Source organism: Solea solea, chromosome 2, assembly GCF_958295425.1.
Source record: "Solea solea chromosome 2, fSolSol10.1, whole genome shotgun sequence".
NCBI classification, from domain to species: Eukaryota; Metazoa; Chordata; class Actinopteri; order Pleuronectiformes; family Soleidae; genus Solea; species Solea solea.
Window position 1 is genome coordinate 29,888,893 of NC_081135.1, and position 20,572 is coordinate 29,909,464.

At 38.5% G+C, this 20,572-nt stretch overlaps 4 protein-coding genes and 1 long non-coding RNA gene across 6 annotated transcripts; 3 read left to right on the forward strand and 2 right to left on the reverse strand.

Annotated features, from left to right (window-relative positions):
• Positions 1–830: 830 nt before the first annotated feature.
• On the forward strand, positions 831–2,737 carry LOC131454655 (mast cell protease 4-like). Its single transcript, XM_058622566.1, has 5 exons — positions 831–1,233; positions 1,453–1,600; positions 1,712–1,850; positions 2,069–2,329; positions 2,468–2,737. Exons 1-5 carry the CDS (start codon positions 1,182–1,184, stop codon positions 2,630–2,632), a joined length of 765 nt encoding a protein of 254 aa, XP_058478549.1. The 5' UTR covers positions 831–1,181; the 3' UTR covers positions 2,633–2,737.
• An 81-nt stretch (positions 2,738–2,818) lies between these two features.
• Positions 2,819–3,771, reverse strand: LOC131454672 (uncharacterized). The gene is made up of 3 exons (XR_009239325.1): positions 3,614–3,771; positions 3,283–3,321; positions 2,819–3,088 (listed from the first exon to the last, which is right to left on the reverse strand). It is a non-coding gene; the product is annotated as an uncharacterized LOC131454672 (long non-coding RNA).
• A 2,213-nt stretch (positions 3,772–5,984) lies between these two features.
• On the forward strand, positions 5,985–8,302 carry LOC131455423 (mast cell protease 4-like). Its single transcript, XM_058623035.1, has 5 exons — positions 5,985–6,357; positions 6,575–6,722; positions 7,285–7,423; positions 7,642–7,902; positions 8,041–8,302. Exons 1-5 carry the CDS (start codon positions 6,306–6,308, stop codon positions 8,203–8,205), a joined length of 765 nt encoding a protein of 254 aa, XP_058479018.1. The 5' UTR covers positions 5,985–6,305; the 3' UTR covers positions 8,206–8,302.
• Positions 8,303–8,387: 85 nt separating this feature from the next.
• Positions 8,388–11,742, reverse strand: rabl3 (RAB, member of RAS oncogene family-like 3). Its single transcript, XM_058623036.1, has 8 exons — positions 11,600–11,742; positions 11,208–11,299; positions 10,346–10,475; positions 10,139–10,253; positions 9,866–10,016; positions 9,175–9,246; positions 8,853–8,891; positions 8,388–8,659 (listed from the first exon to the last, which is right to left on the reverse strand). The coding sequence occupies exons 1-8, from the start codon at positions 11,643–11,645 to the stop codon at positions 8,603–8,605; spliced, it is 702 nt and encodes a 233-aa protein (XP_058479019.1). The 5' UTR covers positions 11,646–11,742; the 3' UTR covers positions 8,388–8,602.
• Positions 11,743–11,807: 65 nt separating this feature from the next.
• gtf2e1 (general transcription factor IIE, polypeptide 1, alpha) lies at positions 11,808–20,452 on the forward strand. Of its 2 annotated transcripts, none has more exons than XM_058623033.1 (6): positions 11,808–11,962; positions 13,297–13,589; positions 14,526–14,683; positions 17,598–17,793; positions 18,004–18,239; positions 19,295–20,452. In XM_058623033.1, exons 2-6 carry the CDS (start codon positions 13,300–13,302, stop codon positions 19,753–19,755), a joined length of 1,341 nt encoding a protein of 446 aa, XP_058479016.1. In that variant the 5' UTR covers positions 11,808–11,962; positions 13,297–13,299; the 3' UTR covers positions 19,756–20,452. The 2 variants fall into 2 exon arrangements, with proteins under 2 accessions (XP_058479016.1, XP_058479017.1); XM_058623034.1 differs by lacking the exon at positions 11,808–11,962 and adding an exon at positions 12,744–12,765.
• Positions 20,453–20,572: the final 120 nt, after the last annotated feature.

Genomic DNA, 20,572 nt, shown 5'->3' on the forward strand with positions numbered 1-20,572 from the left:
GTCCAAGAGGCTTCTTCAATTCAGATTAACTGGTGGAAAAAAACAGTCAAGAGAGTCATAAAGTTGAACATTAGAGATCATTCACCCCTCTGACCCAGTTTCAGGTTGTTGGTTTCAGCTGAGTCAAAGTGTAAAAGGGGGTCATTAGGGTCACCTGAGAGACTGACTTCACTATTGTTGTTCTGTGTGTGAATGTTGATCCAGATGGATGGATTGGATTAGGTGGATGGATGGACGGATTTACATTATAGAATGGTATAAATTCTGAATAGGGTAAAGGGTTAACTGAGTGACCAGTTCTATCAGTCATTATTATTATAAAGTGGGATTTCTTGTAACAGTCTGTCTTTTACAGTCTTACGGCTCAGGACAGTGTTGTAGGTGGCTGATAATTGGTGTCTTAGTTCACCTCCTCCAGGAAGTGACGGTTTCCTCAAGGTTTAAAACAGACGGCCTTCCTTCACTCCTCTTTCAAACCAGTCCCCTACAGCTAACCGTACAGCTAAACGTATAGAGAAGCGACATTCGCCTGCTTTAATTGGTCCCCACTAAAGCAGGTATTTGAGTGCATGTCCACTGAAGGAGCACTGTCCTCTCTTCCTAATGCACTACACCACACTCATACACGCTTTAGTGGGGACCAAAGCAGGTGAATGTCGTTGTTCGTCAGTGTTTGTACAGATTATACATGTGTATATATGAAGCAGCCCTTCTTTTTATTCTTCATTTTCCTCATCTTTAGGAATTTTAAATAAAGTGACAGATTTTTGTCTGTGTCGCATTGATGGGAAGACACATTTGCGGGACAAGCAGTTGTATTTTAGTAGGTTTTTTTATATATATATATATATATATTTTTATATTTATATTGGAATTCTGCTGGGCTGTTTTATCACTAAGCCATATTTGTAGACATGCCTTAACATCCTGAACAGAGCCCAGGAGAGAAAGTCTGTTCTCTGCCACTATTTTCTAGATTGTATTTCCTATTTACCGTGTATGGCATTGTCTGTGTGTGTTGGTGAAGTTGACAGTTAGAGAAGTCTCACTTGTGTTGCAGTAAATATCTCCTTGCCTTTGACACCTGCCCACAGAGTTTCGATTGAGGGAGTTTGAGGGTTGACTACAAAAGGTGAAGGGGGGACGCAGCCTCAGCCAGACGGCGTAGCTGCAGGTTGACAATGATGCAAATGTTCTGCATTATATTGTTCCTTTATTTCTTCACCCCAGCTGGTAAGATTATGAATATTCCTCAGAACTACTACAACGTGGTTGTAAATTCCTTATTATGAATGACATGTTTAGGATTTAATTTCATGTTATGTGCTTTTTTTCCCTTTATTTTTAAACGTATTTTCCTTTAAAATATTAATATTAATACCATTTAATTTCATAATAGTTCATTTGTATTCTGTAATGTCTGTATTCATTTTTCTTCCCCCCTCATATCAGGGGGAAGTGAGGTTGGCATAGTACATGGTACCATTTCAACGCCTCATTCCAGGCCCTATATGGCATCACTCCAGTTTTCTAAAGAACAAGCATGTGGTGGCATTCTCATTCGGGAGGACTTTGTTTTGACAGCAGCACACTGCAAACAGTGAGTTTGTTTTATTCTTATCAATCCAATAATCCATTTATGTCTTTGCCATAAATAATAGTGATTATAATAATATATATTAATAGTATTGCATGTTCTCTGGTGTGACAGGACTCAAGACATGACTGTGGTACTTGGGGCACACAACATAAGCAAGAGTGAGAAAAGTCAGCAACGGATCAAAGTGGCTGCATACTATTCACATCCAAAATTCACTGGAAAATATGATTATGACATTATGCTTCTTAAGGTAAAGTAAACGCAGAAACCATTTAAATGCTGATCTTAGTCCGTGTTTGAACAGAGTCCTTTTAGTTTCATTTATCATGCTGCAATATGAAGTGATGCAAGACGTTGTGTGTTGTGTTCACACATTTGCACTGAAGCAGGTGAGGATGTGGGGACGACGGGCTGTATTGTCATTCTCACTCTTATTGTAAAGTACATTGTTTCATTTTTTTCTTCCAGTTGAAAAAGAAAGCCAAACTGAACAAGTATGTCAGAGCCATCGAGTTGCCTGATAAAGACAATGAGATCCATGCCAATGTTCCATGTGTCGTTGCTGGCTGGGGCCGAACTGAATTTCAGGAGCCTGCCTCAAAATTACTGAGGGAAACCACAGAGAAGACTCAGTTCACCTTTGAGTGCAAAACCATATGGAAAGAACACTTCAAAAGTGATCGCATGATATGCACCACATTTAACAAGAAGAAGGGAGGAGTTTGCCAGGTAAAGCCACTATTTAATTATATTAAAGTAGAACAGTGAAAAGGCAAACTATTTCACACCCTTTTGTTTTTTTATTTCGACAAAAACAAATGAGTTCTTCCCTCTACTGAATCTAGGTCTTTTGTCTTTTTCCTACAGGGTGATTCTGGCGGACCACTCATTTGTGATGGCAAGCCTCAGGGTATAACGGCTTATACTGCCCAAGACTGTAGTGATACCAGGTACCCTCATGTCTTCACAAAGATACAATTCTTCCTTCCATGGATCAAGAAAGTCATGCAGGGAAATAGGAATGTTGAGTGAGACATTATGCAGTGGGCAAAAATGTGTTCATTTCTTCCATTAATTATCAAATATCAAGGCTTTGGGGTTTTTTTGCATTAAAAACTGAACAAGAATGCTTGAAATTGTATTGTTATTCAATGGTGAGTCTCACTATGCATACATAAATATAGTGCTCATGTCATTTTAAATCACAGTGCAAGAACATTTTACTCTTAAAGTCCTTCTTTAATGCAAACTGTACATGTGTTTAGACTGAATGGATTAAGGAGAAATGACAGTGTACAGATTGTGGGTAGAGGCAGAACAGATATAGAAAGTATTTCAGTGAGTGTGGTGGTTGTGGTAAAGAGAAAAAAAAAAAAAGCCTAAACACTCTATGATAAAACCCCAAACCATCGCTGTAGCATTCATGCATCATCAGTCATAGTGCACACTCTTGAAGTTGAACCGTTTTCTGTCAGTGAAACCTGTCATCTGAAAAGAGAAGTAAAACAAAGTGTGATTTAAAAGAAAATCAATGCCTTAAAATTACACCTCATTAGTCTCAAAAGGATTCTAAAAATTTTGGGTTCAATCATCTTTTTTACCAAGGAGATATTATTATAACACTGTGGTTTGTTTGTCTTATTGTTATGAAAGAAATGAAGCCTAAACCATGTGACAATTACCTGACTTGGATCCCTTGTGAAATATCTCTTTTCTATAACCTGTTAGAGGATGGGAGAAGATGATTTAAATCCATCATCATACACAATTCTCATAACCAAACTGTACTTTTGATTATCAACCATTTTAATGAATCAGTTTAATTTGAATCACAGGTTACAACTTCGGTACAACTCCATTATACAGGAAGTATTTTCAAATGTGCAACTGTGGTTAACTTGAAAATTAGTGGTTGGAGGTTTCTTTATACTGTGATATTCAAAAATGGTGTTGCCCCACTTCACATTAAATAACAGTATAACGTGTTTGATGACATAACTATGGGTTTCTCACCTTATCAAAGAACCTGCTTAGCTTCACTGCATTTGATGTGCCTGCTGCCAGGTATCTCGGGTTCGTGCAGTCCTGAAAAACAAAACACATCAGCCACAACCTCAAAGACGGTAAAGTATTTTCTTTCTCAGGTGAAATATTACAGTTTTATGTGTGGAAAAAGACTGAGTGACGGTGGATTTTTTTCAAATGTTCTTAAGATTTCCCATGAACATTTGGCATGACCTGCTGTTCCACAAATTTCCACAAGGTGTCACCAAAGTCAAAGGCAATACCTGATTTATTATGACGCATATTTAATTCTTTCTACATCATGTCACAGCATTCAAGTAGCTTGATCTGTCTCATTTCTTTATAGTTTGTGTGAATAGGAAAACAAGGCTTGACAGGATCTGTTCACCAAGTATCGTTAGGGGTCATATATTTGTAAAAAAACTTTAATATATAAACCATTGAGAATTTTTGAGGTTTGCAGCTGCAGTCATCGACTGCACCAGTTCATTTACAAAACTTCTATATGGTAAAAAGGATTCTCTTTTGCGCACCAGAGGCCAAACACCTCTTGGTCTCATTGAATAATGCTTATAAAGAATAAAGAATATATTTGAATAACAGACCTCATGATTACAAACTGAATCTGAATGATCAAGTGAAACAAACTTTACCATTAACTGAATTATAGAAGACTGCTCTGGTGCTTATGACACTACTGGCACTGCCAATAGATCCTCCGACATCCCACAGTTCAATATAGAAGGTTTTCTCCTCCGGAGTTCCCTCTTTATAGTCGTGCACCTGTGAACAAATAAGATTATTTTAATCCAGTATGTGTCTGCTACACTCACTTTTATCTAACGAGAATGTATGGCATCATATTTTAGACTAGCTTTAACTGTATATTATGAACATTATGAACATTAGTAATAATAAAATGACCTGAGGCCTGCGACATCAGTTTGGACATACACTTAGCAACCACTTCTTTAGTTTCACCTGTTCTGGTTAACACCAATATCTAATCGTCCGATTACATGACAGCAACTTCTGAAGTGCAAACCAAGCATCTGTATGGAGGGGGGAGGTGATTTAAGTGACTCTGAATGTCATGGAATGGTTGTTGGTGCCAGAATGGCTGGTTGGAATATTTTAGAACTGCTCATCTTCAAGGATTTTGATTAACATATACTCTAATTTAGGAATAGACTCTCTATCCCTAATCTATATGTTGACGTGTCCCTGGAAAAGACACTTAAATCACTATTGGCTAAAATTCCACAGACACTAAAACAAAATATTATTACACTGAGAAACATGTGGAGAGTTGTGTAGAGCAAAGAGGCTTAAACACTCATCCCTCTGACCCAGTTTCAGGTTGTTGGTTTCAGCTGAGTCAAGGTGTAAAAGTGTAAAAGGGGTCATTAGGGTCACCTGAGAGACCGACTTCACTATTGTTGTTCTGTGTGTGAATGTTGATCCAGATGGATTGGATTGGATTAGATGGATGGACGGACGGACTTACTTTATTGATCCCGGACTGGAAAATTGTTACAGCTGCAATAGACGTCAGGCATAGAACATAATAATATACTTTGCTAAAGGGAGAATAATAGAATATAATGGGATAACCTCTGAATAGGGTAAAGGGTTAACTGAATGTTTAGATATACAGTAGTGCAAAAAGAAAGTAGAAGTGCAATGAAAACAGTAGTAGAGCCTGGGATGTAAACATGGTGCAGAGTGACCAGTTCTATCAGTCATTATTATTATAAAGTGGGATTTCTTGTAACAGTCTGTCTTTTACAGTCTTACGGCTCAGGACAGTGTTGTAGGTGGCTGATAATTGGTGTCTTAGTTCACCTCCTCCAGGAAGTGACGGTTTCCTCAAGGTTTAAAACAGACGGCCTTCCTTCACTCCTCTTTCAAACCAGTCCCCTACAGCTAACCACAGAAGATTCAGCAAACGTATAGAGAAGCGACATTCGCCTGCTTTAATTGGTCCCCACTAAAGCAGGTATTTGAGTGCATGTCCACTGAAGGAGCACTGTCCTCTCTTCCTAATGCACTACACCACACTCATACACGCTTTAGTGGGGACCAAAGCAGGTGAATGTCGTTGTTCGTCAGTGTTTGTACAGATTATACAGGTGTATATATGAAGCAGCCCTTCTTTTTATTCTTCATTTTCCTCATCTTTAGGAATTTTAAATAAAGTGACAGATTTTTGTCTGTGTCGCATTGATGGGAAGACACATTTGCGGGACAAGCAGTTGTATTTTAGTAGGTTTTTTTATATATATATATATTTATATATATATATATATATATATATATATATATATATATATATTGTTTTTATATTGGAATTATGCTGGGCTCAGGTTTATCACTGAGCCATATTTGTAGACATGCCTTAACATCCTGAACAGAGCCCGGGAGAGAAAGTCTTTTCTCCATAATTTCAACATGTTCTCTGCCACTACTTTCTAGATTGTATTTCCTATTTACCGTGTATGGCATTGTCTGTGTGTGTTGGTGAAGTTGACAGTTAGAGAAGTCTCACTTGTGTTGCAGTAAATATCTCCTTGCCTTTGACACCTGCCCACAGAGTTTCGATTGAGGGAGTTGGAGGGTTGACTACAAAAGGTGAAGGGGGGGCGCAGCCTCAGCCAGACGGCGTAGCTGCAGGTTGACAATGATGCAAATGTTCTGCATTATATTTGTCCTTTATTTCTTCGCCCCAGCTGGTAAGATTATGAATATTCCTCAGAACTATACAAAGAAAATGTGGTTATAAATAAATGACACGTTTAGGATTTAATTTCATGTTATGTGCTTTTTTTTCCTTTTTTTTTTTTAAACATATTTAACTTTAAAACATTAATATTAATACCATTTAATTTCATAATAGTTCATTTGTATTCTGTAATGTCTGTATTCATTTTTCTTCCCTCCTCATATCAGGGGGAAGTGAGGTTGGCATAGTACATGGTACCATTTCAACGCCTCATTCCAGGCCCTATATGGCATCACTCCAGTTATCTAAAGAACAAAAGTGTGGTGGCATTCTCATTCGGGAGGACTTTGTTTTGACAGCAGCACACTGCAAACAGTGAGTTTGTTTTATTCTTATCAATCCAAATCAGATGTGCCAATTTACCAAAGCTGTTGTCTTATTCACACAACTAATGATGTATTATTTACAATGTTTTTGTTGAGAAGTACTTCCTGTAACTGTCCATTAACCAGGAAATATAAATGTTATATCAGTGACAAGTATCTGTTTTTATTTTATATATGACTTAACGTGCACAAATAGAACAAGGAGACTCACTTAATGGTTTTAAACTCGGACAGAAAGAAATGGGAGCAGATTCACTAAGATGTCTCTTCCTCTGTCCGAGTTTAGCTATTTATGGAGTTGAATGGGCCCTTTGCACAGCAGCCATTTTGAAAGTTTAGAGTAGGAAAATCACATGTAAATGTAAATTTCACGCAGCGTCTTCAGTGTCAGGGTTTATCATACTGTCCCGACTCACACAAACTCAAAATGGCTGATGTGCAAAGGGCCCATTCACTAAATGGTCCAATAGTGCTGCTGCCTGTCTTTGCCATAAATAATAGTGATTATAATAATTTATATTAATAGTATTGCATGTTCTCTGGTGTGACAGGACTAAAGACATGACTGTGGTACTCGGGGCACACAACATAAACAAGAGAGAGAAAAGTCAGCAACGGATCAAAGTGGCTGCATACTATTCACATCCAAAATTCACTGGAGAATATGATCATGACATTATGCTTCTTAAGGTAAAGTAAACGCAGAAACCATTTAAATGCTGATCTTAGTCCGTGTTTGAACAGAGTCCTTTTAGTTTCATTTATTATGCTGCAATATGAAGTGATGCAAGACGTTGTGTGTTGTGTTCACACATTTGCACTGAAGCAGGTGAGGATGTGGGGACGACGGGCTGTATTGTCATTCTCACTCTTATGGTAAAGTACATTGTTTCATTTTTTTCTTCCAGTTGAAAAAGAAAGCCAAACTGAACAAGTATGTCAGAGCCATCGAGTTGCCTGATAAAGACAGTGAGATCCATGCCAATGTTCCATGTGTCGTTGCTGGCTGGGGCCAAACTGGATTTCAGGAGCCTTACTCAAAATTACTGAGGGAAACCACAGAGAAGACTCAGTCCAGCGTTGAGTGCAAAAAAATATGGAAAGAACACTTCAAAAGTGATCGCATGATATGCACCACATTTGACAAGAAGAAGGGAGGAGTTTGCCAGGTAAAGCCACTATTTAATTATATTAAAGTAGAACAGTGAAAACGCAAACTATTTCACACCCTTTTGTTTTTTTATTTTGACAAAAACAAATGAGTTCTTCCCTCTACTGAATCTAGGTCTTTTGTCTTTTTCCTACAGGGTGATTCTGGCGGACCACTCATTTGTGATGGCAAGCCTCAGGGTATTACGGCTTATACTGCCCAAGACTGTAGTGATACCAGGTACCCTCATGTCTTCACAAAGATACAATTCTTTCTTCCATGGATCAAGAAAGTCATGCAGGGAAATAGGAATGTTGAGTGAGACATTATGCAGAGGGCAAAAATGTGTTCATTTCTTCCATTAATTATCAAATATCAAGGCTTTGGGGTTTTTTTGCATTAAAAACTGAACAAGAATGCTTGAAATTGTATTGTTATTCAATGGAAAGTCTCACTATGCATACATAAATATAGTGCTCATGTCATTTCAAATCACGGTGCAAGAACATTTTCCTCTTAAAGTCCTTCTTTAATGCAAACTGTAAATGTGTTTAGACTGAATGGATTAAGGAGAAATGACAGTGTACCAATTGTGGGTAGAGGCAGAACAGATATAGAAAGTATTTCAGTGAGTGTGGTGGTTGTGGTAAAAAGAAAAAAAAAAGAGCCTAAACACTTTATGATAAACCCCAAACCATCGCTGTAGCATTCATGCATCATCAGTCATAGTGCACACTCTTGAAGTTGAACCGTTTTCTGTCAGTGAAACCTGTCATCTGAAAAGAGAAGTAAAACAAAGTGTGGTTAAAAGAAAATCAATGCCTTAAAATTACACCTCATTAGTCTCAAAAGGATTCTAAACATTTTGGGTTCAATCATCTTTTTTACCAAGGAGATATTATTATAACACTGTGGTTTGTTTGTCTTATTGTTATGAAAGAAATGAAGCCTAAACCATGTGACAATTACCTGACTTGGATCCCTTGTGAAATATCTCTTTTCTATAACCTGTTAGAGGATGGGAGAAGATGATTTAAATTCATCATCATACACAATTCTCATAACCAAACTGTACTTTTGATTATCAACCATTTTAATGAATCAGTTTAATTTGAATCACAGGTTACAACTTCGGTACAACTCCATTATACAGGAAGTATTTTCAAATGTGCTAACTTGAAAATTAGTGGTTGGAGGTTTCTTTATACTGTGATATTCAAAAATGGTGTTGCCCCACTTCACATTAAATAACAGTATAACGTGTTTGATGACATAACTATGGGTTTCTCACCTTATCAAAGAACCTGCTTAGCTTCACTGCATTTGATGTGCCTGCTGCCAGGTATCTCGGGTTCGTGCAGTCCTGAAAAACAAAACACATCAGCCACAACCTCAAAGACGGTAAAGTATTTTCTTTCTCAGGTGAAATATTACAGTTTTATGTGTGGAAAAAGAGTGACGGTGGATTCTTTCAAATGTTCTTAAGATTTGGCATGAACTGCTGCCTGCTGTTCCACAAATTTCCACAAGGTGTCACCAAAGTCAAAGGCAATACCTGATTTATTATGACGCATATTTAATTCTTTCTACATCATGTCACAGCATTCAAGTAGCTTGATCTGTCTCATTTCTTTATAGTTTGTGTGAATAGGAAAACAAGGCTTGACAGGATCTGTTCACCAAGTATCGTTAGGGGTCACATATTTGTGAAATAACTTTAATATATAAACCATTGAGAATTTTAAAGAGGTTTGCAGCTGCAATCATCAACTGCACCAGTTCATTTGCAAAACTTCTATATGGTAAAAAGGATTCTCTTTTGCGCACCAGAGGCCAAACACCTCTTGGTCTCACTGAATAATGCTTATGTGGAAAGTGTCTATTGTGTTATGTAAGATGAAGCCAGCAATATTACAGATGTAATATTGTTTAAAAATGGCCTCAGGTCACAGCTTTTTGTAGGAATGGAAAAGTTCACATACAAGATTGATCTCCTCTGCATTGAAGTCTTCGGAGAGGAAGGCTGTTCGCGTGAGAACATCATTACGCTTGTTGTCTGGTATCTGGTCAAACTTGGTGCCAATCAGCAACAAAGGCACGGGATTTTCAGCAAACTGTTCTCTATCATAGTCACTGTAGAAGGAAAAAAAGTTTTTTGACATAAAAACAAAATATGTTGGTGGTACCCTAAGAGCTTTGTCTACATTCTCCATACATATGAAAACACACATTACCAAAACAACATGCCTGCTTACCCATTTGAGACAATGACTCCTGTTGGAGAGGAATCCTTGTTCAAAGCTTCTAGTGACCAGCGGTAAAGATTCTGAGAGGATTTCTTATTTGTCAAATCATGTACCAATATAATTCCTAAAACAACCCAGAAAATGAAAGAATATATTTGAATAACAGACCTCATGATTACAAACTGAATCTGAATGATCAACTGAAACAAACTTTACCATTAACTGAATTATAGAAGACTGCTCTGGTGCTTATGACACTACTGGCACTGCCAATAGATCCTCCGACATCCCACAGTTCAATATAGAAGGTTTTCTCCTCCGGAGTTCCCTCTTTATAGTCGTGCACCTGTGAACAAATAAGATTATTTTAATCCAGTATGTATCTGCTACACTCACTTTTATCTAACAAAAATGTATGGCATCAAAGCTGCAGCTTTAAATCCAAGTTGTTCCTAACAGCTGAGCCAGCAGCATGTGTGTGGATATGATGAATGTGTGATAAAAGAAATGCACATGTTCACAGCATGAACATGTGCATGAATGGGATGCGAATGAGTAACTGGTAAAAATATAATGTAAAGTTGCTTTGAGTGGACATCAGGACTAGAAAAGTACTATATAATAGGGCTGTGCTATTCATCAAAACTTGGCCCCAAGCAATTTCAAAAACAAAACATTTAAACAAAATTATTATTACAAAAGGGGGGCTTTTATAGAATAACGTAAAATGTAATGTTGAAATCCACTTTTTTACAAGCAATAAATTCAATTTGTTCCAAGTTAAAGTCAATGAGTAATTGCTTGATATAATCATGATTTCAATTCTGACCCAAATACTCATGATTATTATGTTTTTCACAATCGAGCAGCCCTACTATATAATGACGGCCATTTACCATTTGTGCACAACAACCCTCTATAGTGTTAGTTTTAAGTCGAGGTAGACTGATTAAACAATGATGTTTGCATTTTCAAATCATTAGCATTGGCCAATATCTAATAAAGGAACATAATACCTAAAAATAAATTACCCGTGAGTGTAGTTATATTTTGTAAATCAGGTGTTCAGCTTGCTTACCCGTACATCCACAGAGCAACCAACAGTCCATGATGGATTTCCCAACACCTGATTCTGGCAAAGAAGATGGACCAAGGAAGATTTGCCCACCCCTGCAGAAAACACGGAAGCATATATTTTACAATGGATAACTCAGGCAAATTCCTAAGCATATGAACACACAGTCAGTCCTAGGTTTTATATATAATTTCAACTTTACCCAACAGATAAGTCAGTTCTGTTGTGTAAAATATGAATGCACAGTCACTGAAAAATAATGTGGCTTACTTCCTTCACTTCCTTCAGGGCTTATAAACCAAGCTAGCTTAATTCAAACCAAAACACATCAATATATAACGTAAAAATCCACTGTTACGAGAAGTCTGAGTTGTAAAAAATGTCATTTAACTTACCGGAATCTCCTAAAACTAGCACTTTTATTCTGTCCAGAGAAGCCATTTATTTCAGTGACAGCAGCGACACGGAAGAAAACAGCGGAAATCCCGCCCCATGGTCTCATCTGATTGGTTCAAAAACTTCACGGATTTTAGCCACACGCAAAGCCATTGGTCTAAATATAAGTCAATCAATTTTTACCAATCGGCTTCTGGTTTTACTTCCGGTGTTGTCTCCTAATGATAAAGCATGTTAGCTAACCAAGTAGCTAAAAAAGATTGAGTTACGCAAGTATTTTTCATTTTTCGTCGCTTATTTAATGTCATAAAGAAGGAGTGTGGCTGTACCCAAGCGTCTTGGTGGAGCATAAAGAGAGACGGGTAAGAAACGGTGTGTTTAGACTAAGCTTGATGTTGGCTAAAGGCTCAGCTATCATTAAAGGAAGCCCTAGGAAGTTTAAAGTAGATAAAATGCAAACCAGTGGTTGACGTTTAAAACACGTTATTGTGTAATATCATTATCCATCTACAGACCTCGCGTCCGCAAGCTTTATAAACAGTTTGTCACTCGTATTTGTGCTGGTTGGCTCATATTAACTGCTCAGCAGTCATTTTATGTGCATTGTATTCTGGTAGCATCAGTCAACACCAAGTAACTGAACAGCTATTTATTTTAAAGGTTTGCACCACTTAGGCAGAGTTTTGGGTAAGACCGTGCAATGATTTTATAACATTATATGTGGCAATATCATTATATATAATGTTCAATATACCGTTCTTTGATACAATGATAAGGGTTCATGCAAGCACATTTTGAGAAGCAACACATGATTTATTTGAAATGTTTCAACTCGACTGTGTTCTCAGAAGTTGAGGTGTTTGAAACCACAATTAACTGGTGTCTTGGAGCAAAACTGATATTTATTGTGATAACTACCGACATTGACTGATTTGAAGATTTTCTATCATGACAATGTTTGGAGCCCTATTGTATCATATTGTTTTTTAGGTAAACCCTCTTACTTGAAAGGATCAAATAGGGGCTTTTTTGAGTGAGTTTGAAGATCAAAGCTGTCACATATGATTGTTCTTCTCCTTTCCTGAATTTTGCAACAAACTTCATGCCATAGTTTTGAGAAATTCCACCCACATATCATACATCAAGTTTTGCATTTTGGCCAGGAGTAAGTGATTAAAGCACACTTTAGACCTGCATTTTTAGTCTATCTTTAATTGAATTTTTGTATTTGTCCTTTTTACCTTTATAATTTCTACAGAAGAGGACAGGACCTCATGGGGATTTTTTTGGGAAACCAAATGAAACAATTAAGCTTGAATTCTGAGAGAGAGAAAAAATAATTCATAGGTGAAAGACATTTTAGTCTGGCGTATTATACAATTTTTTATGTTGCTATCAATACCAATTTAGTTTATTTTTATTTCTGTCTAATTTGTTGTTCTTTTTATGGTGGAAAGTATGTACCAGCTGGTGAGATCATGTTTTGCTACTATTACATTTTCATTCATGATTATTTCAGGCCTCTGTACAGTATGTGTGAATGTAGAATGTGTGTTATATGCATTAATGTGTCACATCATCTTTAATTTTGCTCTCGCACACCCTGATGTTCATGCCTGCCTGTATGATCTTTAAATAAGGTGCATTTGAACCTTTTCTAAGGTATAAATATACATATATATATTTTCTTTAACAGAGGATGATCGAACCAGAGCTGCTGACTGAGGTCCCTGCTTCACTTAAACGGCTAGCCAAGCAGGTTGTAAGAGGTTTCTATGGGATGGAGCATTCCTTGGCCCTGGATGTGCTGATCCGTAATCCATGTGTACGGGAGGAAGACATGCTGGAGCTTCTCAAGTTTGACCGGAAACAGCTGCGCTCAGTACTTAATACCTTAAAGGCTGACAGATTTGTCAAGTGCCGCATGAGGGTGGAGACAGCACCTGATGGCAAGACAACACGACACAACTACTACTTCATCAACTACAGGTATGAGGCTTACTGTCTGATTCAGGGATGGCCAAACGTTTTCCTGCGGAGGGCCAAGCTTGATCGTGGGCTGCTGGCAAAAGTAAACATGTATTGTATTAAGATGCAAGTGCAGGGAATTCAGGTTCCTGAATTAAAATGAGTTCAAATTTAGCATACAGTAAATGACAAATAACAACTTTACAATATTTATTTATTTATTTCACACAAGTTTATTGTGTAAGGTGTCTTCATTGCATTACATATTAGTAACAAGAATTATTCACTGCTTATTTTCTACTCAATGACCAATATCAGTGACCACAGTGAGATGTTAGGTTGGAGCTGACTCACTGACAGAATTAAAATAAATACATGTCATAATAACTGTTTATGTCAGTTAAAAAGTGTGTGTGTATGTATATGTGTGTGTGTGTATGTGTATGTGTATATATGTATATATATATATATATATATATATACTATAATTACATTAGATTTTTTTGAAAGTGTTGTATGTATATTTTCCATTTTTTATTATTATTTTATTTTACCTTTTTACAAACCAAAAGCCTGTTCAGAGATAATGAATAGTGTTCTCTCTCTCAAGACACCATTAATGTGTACATATCAACTGAGTGAGATGTTTTTATGATCTAAAACCACAGTACTTTGAGAAGGCTGTTCTGTATAACTGAGTGGCAACGGAGCACCTAAATGCGTAGAAATGCACAAGCAATTTAAGCACTGAAATACAACAGCTATTTAAATACATCAATTATCAATAATCGTAGCCGGTCAAATTATGTATCCCAATTAGTTGTTATGCAGTGCTCCCAAATCAGCTTTAAAACTGCTTTAATATTATAGACTTTCAGTTTAATGGTGTATTTCATCAGATCGTTTGTGCCACTTGGTCACCACCAGCTATTCTTTGTTATTCTGATTTTTTTTTAGGACAATGGTCAATGTGATCAAGTATAAATTGGATCACATGCGACGGCGCATTGAGACAGATGAGCGAGACTCCACCAATCGCGCTTCCTTCCGGTGCCCTTGCTGCTGCAACACCTTCACCGACCTAGAAGCCAACCAACTTTTTGACCTGATGACAGGTAAACATTAAATTATTATTGGTCTTTGTTCAGACAGAAGCTCCAGGATTTCTTTGTGTGCCTATGATTTGTTTTACCGTGAAATGTGAATTTTAGCATTTTAGCTTTTTGTTTTATTATGGTGCATGGTGCAGTAAACCTCTAGATGGCAGTCTTTGCTCAGTTTCGCTATGAACTTGACTGCTCTTCATTAAAATTATACCTTTTCAAAATCTATATACTTTTTGTGGTTTCACCATGTTTTTGAAGAGGCCTTTTTCTCATACATGAACTTTTGCAAATATCCAAAAAATGTAAGTGTGTGTTTCCACACATTGTACAGTTTTGATGGTGTTAGGCAGAGTGCGGGTGGGGGTGCACAATTTAAAGGGAGAGCATAAATGTGGACTCGGACTTGCACTTGCTGCCTCGTTTTAGTTACGGCACTCACTCAGTCGAACGTTGAAATCTCCAGGGCTGCTTTTAAATCATTCATTCACAGGCAGATGCATGGGGGGTTTAGGTTCCTTGTTGAAAAGGTTGTTTAGGTTTGAAGGCACAATTAATAGGAATTGTAATTTGTAATCTGAACTCCAAACTAAATATTAGGCATATGTAATCCATAGTCGGCTTTCCTCTGAATCGAAATAGCACATTGTGGGATGCTTAAATCAGACAGGCATAAACAAAAATATTCGTTGATGCTTATCATTATATGTGAGAGGGTTTGTATGACTGGCATATAATTTAATTGAAATTTTTGTAAGTCATTTATCCAGTATTTCTTGGTCTGATTTTAGCTGATACCAACTTAACAGGAATGTGCATTTTTATTGGAATGCACTTGTATATGTTGTTGATTATATTTCATACTAGTCGCATACATTCTTTGTATGAACTGTGTTCATTCATAAACTGCGTTTGTGTTTGAGTCCCGTCAGAACGAGACACCGTGCCTTCACTGTCTGGTCACCCAGTTCTGTTGCTAGGCTACTACTCGGATAGGTTGCGCCTCACAAGTGTTTAGAATAAGATAGAAATTCAAATAGGCTTTACTGGCACGGCAGATCAGAAACCTGTATGAATATGTATAGCCCAACATCTCACCAAATGTTCATTAAGTTTAAGTGTTTGGGTTTTGCCACTTGCCTAATGAAAATGAATGGACTTCTTGCTTTGCATCGGAATTCATATTTATTAATGTCATGTGTGTTGGCGATGGGCCTTGCCATATTTTTCCTGCCATAATTATTTTTTCTTAATTCACAACTCCAGCTCAGTCTGACGGGCAGAGAAACACATTCATGAGAACTGAAATCAATATATCTGATAATCCAATTGACTAGCCTCCGTGCTAAAACCTGAGTGACATAATTTAGTTAGTGCAACAACCTTATCTGCTGTGTTTTCCAGAATTATAACTAAAAGAAAGAAAACAAGTTTTAACTTGTAAAGGAAAGCTGCTTTTTGGCCAAAAGTGCAGATAAAATGTAGCCGAAAAGCATATTTCTAGATCCTGACACATGCTTGAATCCGGTTGTCGTTTACTTATTACTTAGCTGAAAATTGTATTTGTTAGATAAATGTCACGTATGTTGTATGTAGAATAAGAAATGGGGATATGTCTACTGTAATATTATAGCCAGAGTTAATTTCATGTTCCAAAGAATCCACTTCTTTTGGAACAGTCGGCATCCTCCTGTCGACACATTTAACAGCCCCCTTTTGCCGGTTCCTTTCCACTCTCTTACTCTCTTGTTTCGACACATCACTGTTGGTACCAGGTCTTGATGTGAAATAGTAAGTCTAGAACTTGACAGGCTAACAAAAAGAATACTTACAGCTCACATGGGGAGTAGTCGGATTGACCATTTGCCTCTGCAGGGCCAGCAGCACTCATAATGCTTTCACACCATCAAACACTGGCGTGGTTCTCACTCGGGCTCCAGTTCCATTAAGAACCTTGGTGCTTTCAGCGAGCCAGTCTGAATTCAAAGTTCTACCACCTTATGTCATCAGGTGCTTGATGCTCAACTCGAGCAGAAGTAAAAACAACAGTGGCAAAAAGCAATCAGCACCAACAGACATCACTGCATTGAGTAGAAAATAGCTTTATTCGGTATTTGCATCAAATGTTAATTTTTACCATTGATTTAACTAGTTGGTGCAACGTTTTATTTCTGATTTGTGGGAAAGCAAGTAGCAGCATGTCTTAGGAGGGATCCAAAAATGGTCCTCATGTTTTAAAAACACCAGAGGGAACATGTGCCCTTAGAGAAATTCATTTTCATTTTTATTTTTTTATACTGTCAACAATCTTTCAGCATCAACATTGAATTACTTAAGTAAATGTTTACAGTACAGTAAAGTGCTACAATGAAACAACAACATCTTGTGGAACCTATGGCACCGAAGGTGTTTTTACTCTTATCTCCCGGTGACTGTCTGTTCCCATGTTAACCACTGTACTGTGGCAGCATTGATCGTTCCTCTCTTCTTTCTATCACACACACACACACACACACACACAAGGCAGACTGAGATGTTATGTAGCAGTGGGGAAAAATAACAGATCAAGGCAAAAGACTTGAAAGTTATATGATATTCTTGTGACTTCGATGACGACTTCGATCACTGCAGATGTCTACAGTTGATACAGTTGATACATTCGGCACAAAGGCATTTATTATTTTCTTTCTCTACACATTTTCTTTATCGATTGATTGTGGCTTGATGTTTTCTGATGTAACAATTGAACACTATTGAACCTGTTGGACTCAATGAAACATAAGATTTCAGTCCTATTCTGTGATGTATTAATGTTGACTTTATATTTCTTTTTTTAAGTTGACTAAAACAAAGTAACATAAGTTTGACATGTGCCAGCTGGTTTCCGGGAACATGGCGTCTCACTGGATTCATTCTCTTCCCACAGGCACATTTCGCTGCACGTTCTGTCAGACAGAAGTCGAAGAGGATGAGTCCGTCTGTCCCGATGCCAGGACGTTGGTGGCTCGCTTCAACGAGCAGATTGAACCCATCTATGCGCTACTACGCGAGACTGAGGATGTCAACTTGTCCCATGAACTGCTGGAACCTGAGCCTACTGAGATCCCTGCTCTCAAAGAGAGGTCGGTTTTGGACTCCATATCATCCATATCATCCATATCATGAACCTGTTTTGTGGTCAACTGATGGAAGTTTGCTGCAGTGATGTTGGCTCCAATTTATAACTGTTGCAAAATGTTACTCTTTACCACAGCAGTAGCTTCAATTGTTCATGCTTAATTTAACTGCTGAATATCTGTAACTAAGCGTTGTTTGCTCAATCTTTCCCCCAGCCGTGAACGCGCTGCGGCAGCTGCAGGAATCGCTGCAGGTCCACACCGTGAGGCTTGGTCCACAAAAAGCTCGTCCTACGCCGACCTATACACCCAGAACGTGGTTATCAGCATGGAGGAGAAGGATGAGCAACAGAAGCAGGTCAATGAGGGCAAGCCACCGAAGGAGAGGCCAGTCTGGATGACCCAGAGCACCGTGCAGGGAGCTTACAGCGAGCCTGACGTCCTCAAGAATCGTAAGTTTCCCTTTGAGTGCTGCTGGTCGTTATGCCACTGTGTATAGCATAATGCATTTGGTGCATCAAGAAACATTTAGAAGGTTAGTTATGTGAGTTGACAAAATTTTCCAAATGAAAAAAAAATAGATATGATTACTGCCACTAATCCTCCTGAATGTCGCCTCGCCATGGTGTTGTTCTCTGAACCCGTAGGGTGTTTTCACAAAATAAAAAAAACATGCCTGTGAGGATGGACGGTGACCAGCTCTCACCCCACACCCTTTGACTGATTTTCTCTGACCTTTTATTCCAATCGCTGCAGTCTTTGTAGTTGAAACAGGCTTTTACAGGTCAACCCAGGTTATCCGTCCCTGTCAGAGCAGTGGTTTACAAAGCTCATCTGTCTGCCTGACACTGTTTCTCCACCCCAAGGGCATGTAGATCGAGCCACACTCCCGTTGAACGGGAATTGCTTAATTGAAATAATGGCATTTGATTAGAGCAAAAATTGCTTATTAATAAAATCCATTATTAACAAAATTGCATACATTATGTCTTCCAAATGTCCTGTCCCTGAGGTGCATCTGTCCATCATGAGCTTGTGGTTTTTATTCACATGGCCACCTGCAGGAAGTAGGTTTTTCCCTTTGTACTGATCCAAATCCCTCTGAATCCTAATGTGGTACTTTATACGTCTTGAAAAATCGGCTTTTGGTGCACCTGTATTTTTTTAAGAGCTATCAAAGTCTAAAGATCCCAATGAGCTGAAACTTAATTGTGGATATTGATTTCATTCCTGGAATATAATGATGAATAGACATAACACAATCTACTAGAGTACTGTATCACGTAGTCAGCTGTTCCCTTGTGGATGAAGAATATTGTGATGGAGTGGAGGCTCCTCTAATACAGAAGTTCTTTGTCAGACGCTGGTTACAGATATAGATTGATAAAGTTACGAGTTAGGACAAACTATGGTTCAAAATGTCTAAAACTTAAAAGTTCCGGGGGAAGTTATAAAGGAGAACACATTTAAGAAGTGAATTTATTTGCAATAATTGTTGTTTCTTCAGGTGGAGACATTGTACCCGAGGCTCAGGATGGAGCAGCTGGTCACGGTACCGGTCAGGCAGATGAAAATGAGGAGGTCATGCGCGCTCTGCTCATCCATGAGAAGAGAGGTGCGACAGCAGCAAGCGGAGGCGGAGCAAGTTCCGCCGCAAAGGGACTCGCGAAGGGACTCGCCTCCGCCACAGCAAACGCCAGCGACTCGGATAGCGACACCAGTGAATCGGACGACGACCTTCCCTCCGCACCTCCCCCCGCAGCAGCTGCTCCGCACCGGGCGGTGGAGGAGGACGACGACGACGAGTTTGAGGAGGTAGGGGACGAGCCAGTGGTGATGGTGGGCGGTCGACCGTTCTCGTACCGCGAGGTGAGTCAGAGGCCAGAGCTGGTGGAGCAGATGTCTACGCAGGAAAAAGAGGCCTACATTGAAATGGGGCAAAACCTCTTCCAGGACATGTACTTCTGAACACACACACACACACACACTTGCATACACTTCCACATGTCACCATTCTTTGAATCTACTGTATATTTCTGCTGTTAGACGCCGTCCGTGGTGTTATCAGAGACAATGTTTTTCTGCAAACTCATCAAGAGGAAAACAAAGGTGCTGCTCAACAAGTATTGACAGTCTGCTTCATTCTCCCGCATCAGAAAGACAAATTATGTGTTTTCGACAGTGTTGCCTATATGATCTCACCTGTAGTATTTTCTCCTAAGTATTATCAAAAGTCACCAAACTGAAAAAGAGGTGGCCGCCCGTTGACAAGATTGTCTTTCGCAGTCCCATTTTCGCTTTCCTTCCTCTCTGCGTGTGTACTTGGCTCTGAGAACTGCCAAAAGACATCCGAGTGCAGAGCAGTTCAGTGGCTCAATACACTCAAGACAGAGTGAGGGAGCGGCAGCCATCAGCAGGCTGCTTCACCACCACTAAAGTTTAGTCACAGGACTACATGTAAAAGCTCATATCGTTTAAGATGAAAGACAAGGGTTTGGTTTGGTCAGTCTGCAGTACAGGATACGGAAAGACTTCATCGCACAACATGATGAACCTATTATTTGCAGATGTTTGTTATGGTGACACAATGTGTGTGTAAGCAATTTTGAAATGTTTTGTTTGTATTCACTTTGGGGAAAAAAATAAACCAGTTTCTTTTCTATTATCCTTTTATATCTTTACCTTTCTTAACACGTCTGTTGTTTTTCTCTCTATAGTGTCGGGATGCTAACAGTGTTTTAGAGTGACTTTTTAAAAGAAATTAAATGAAATGTTACAATGCGGT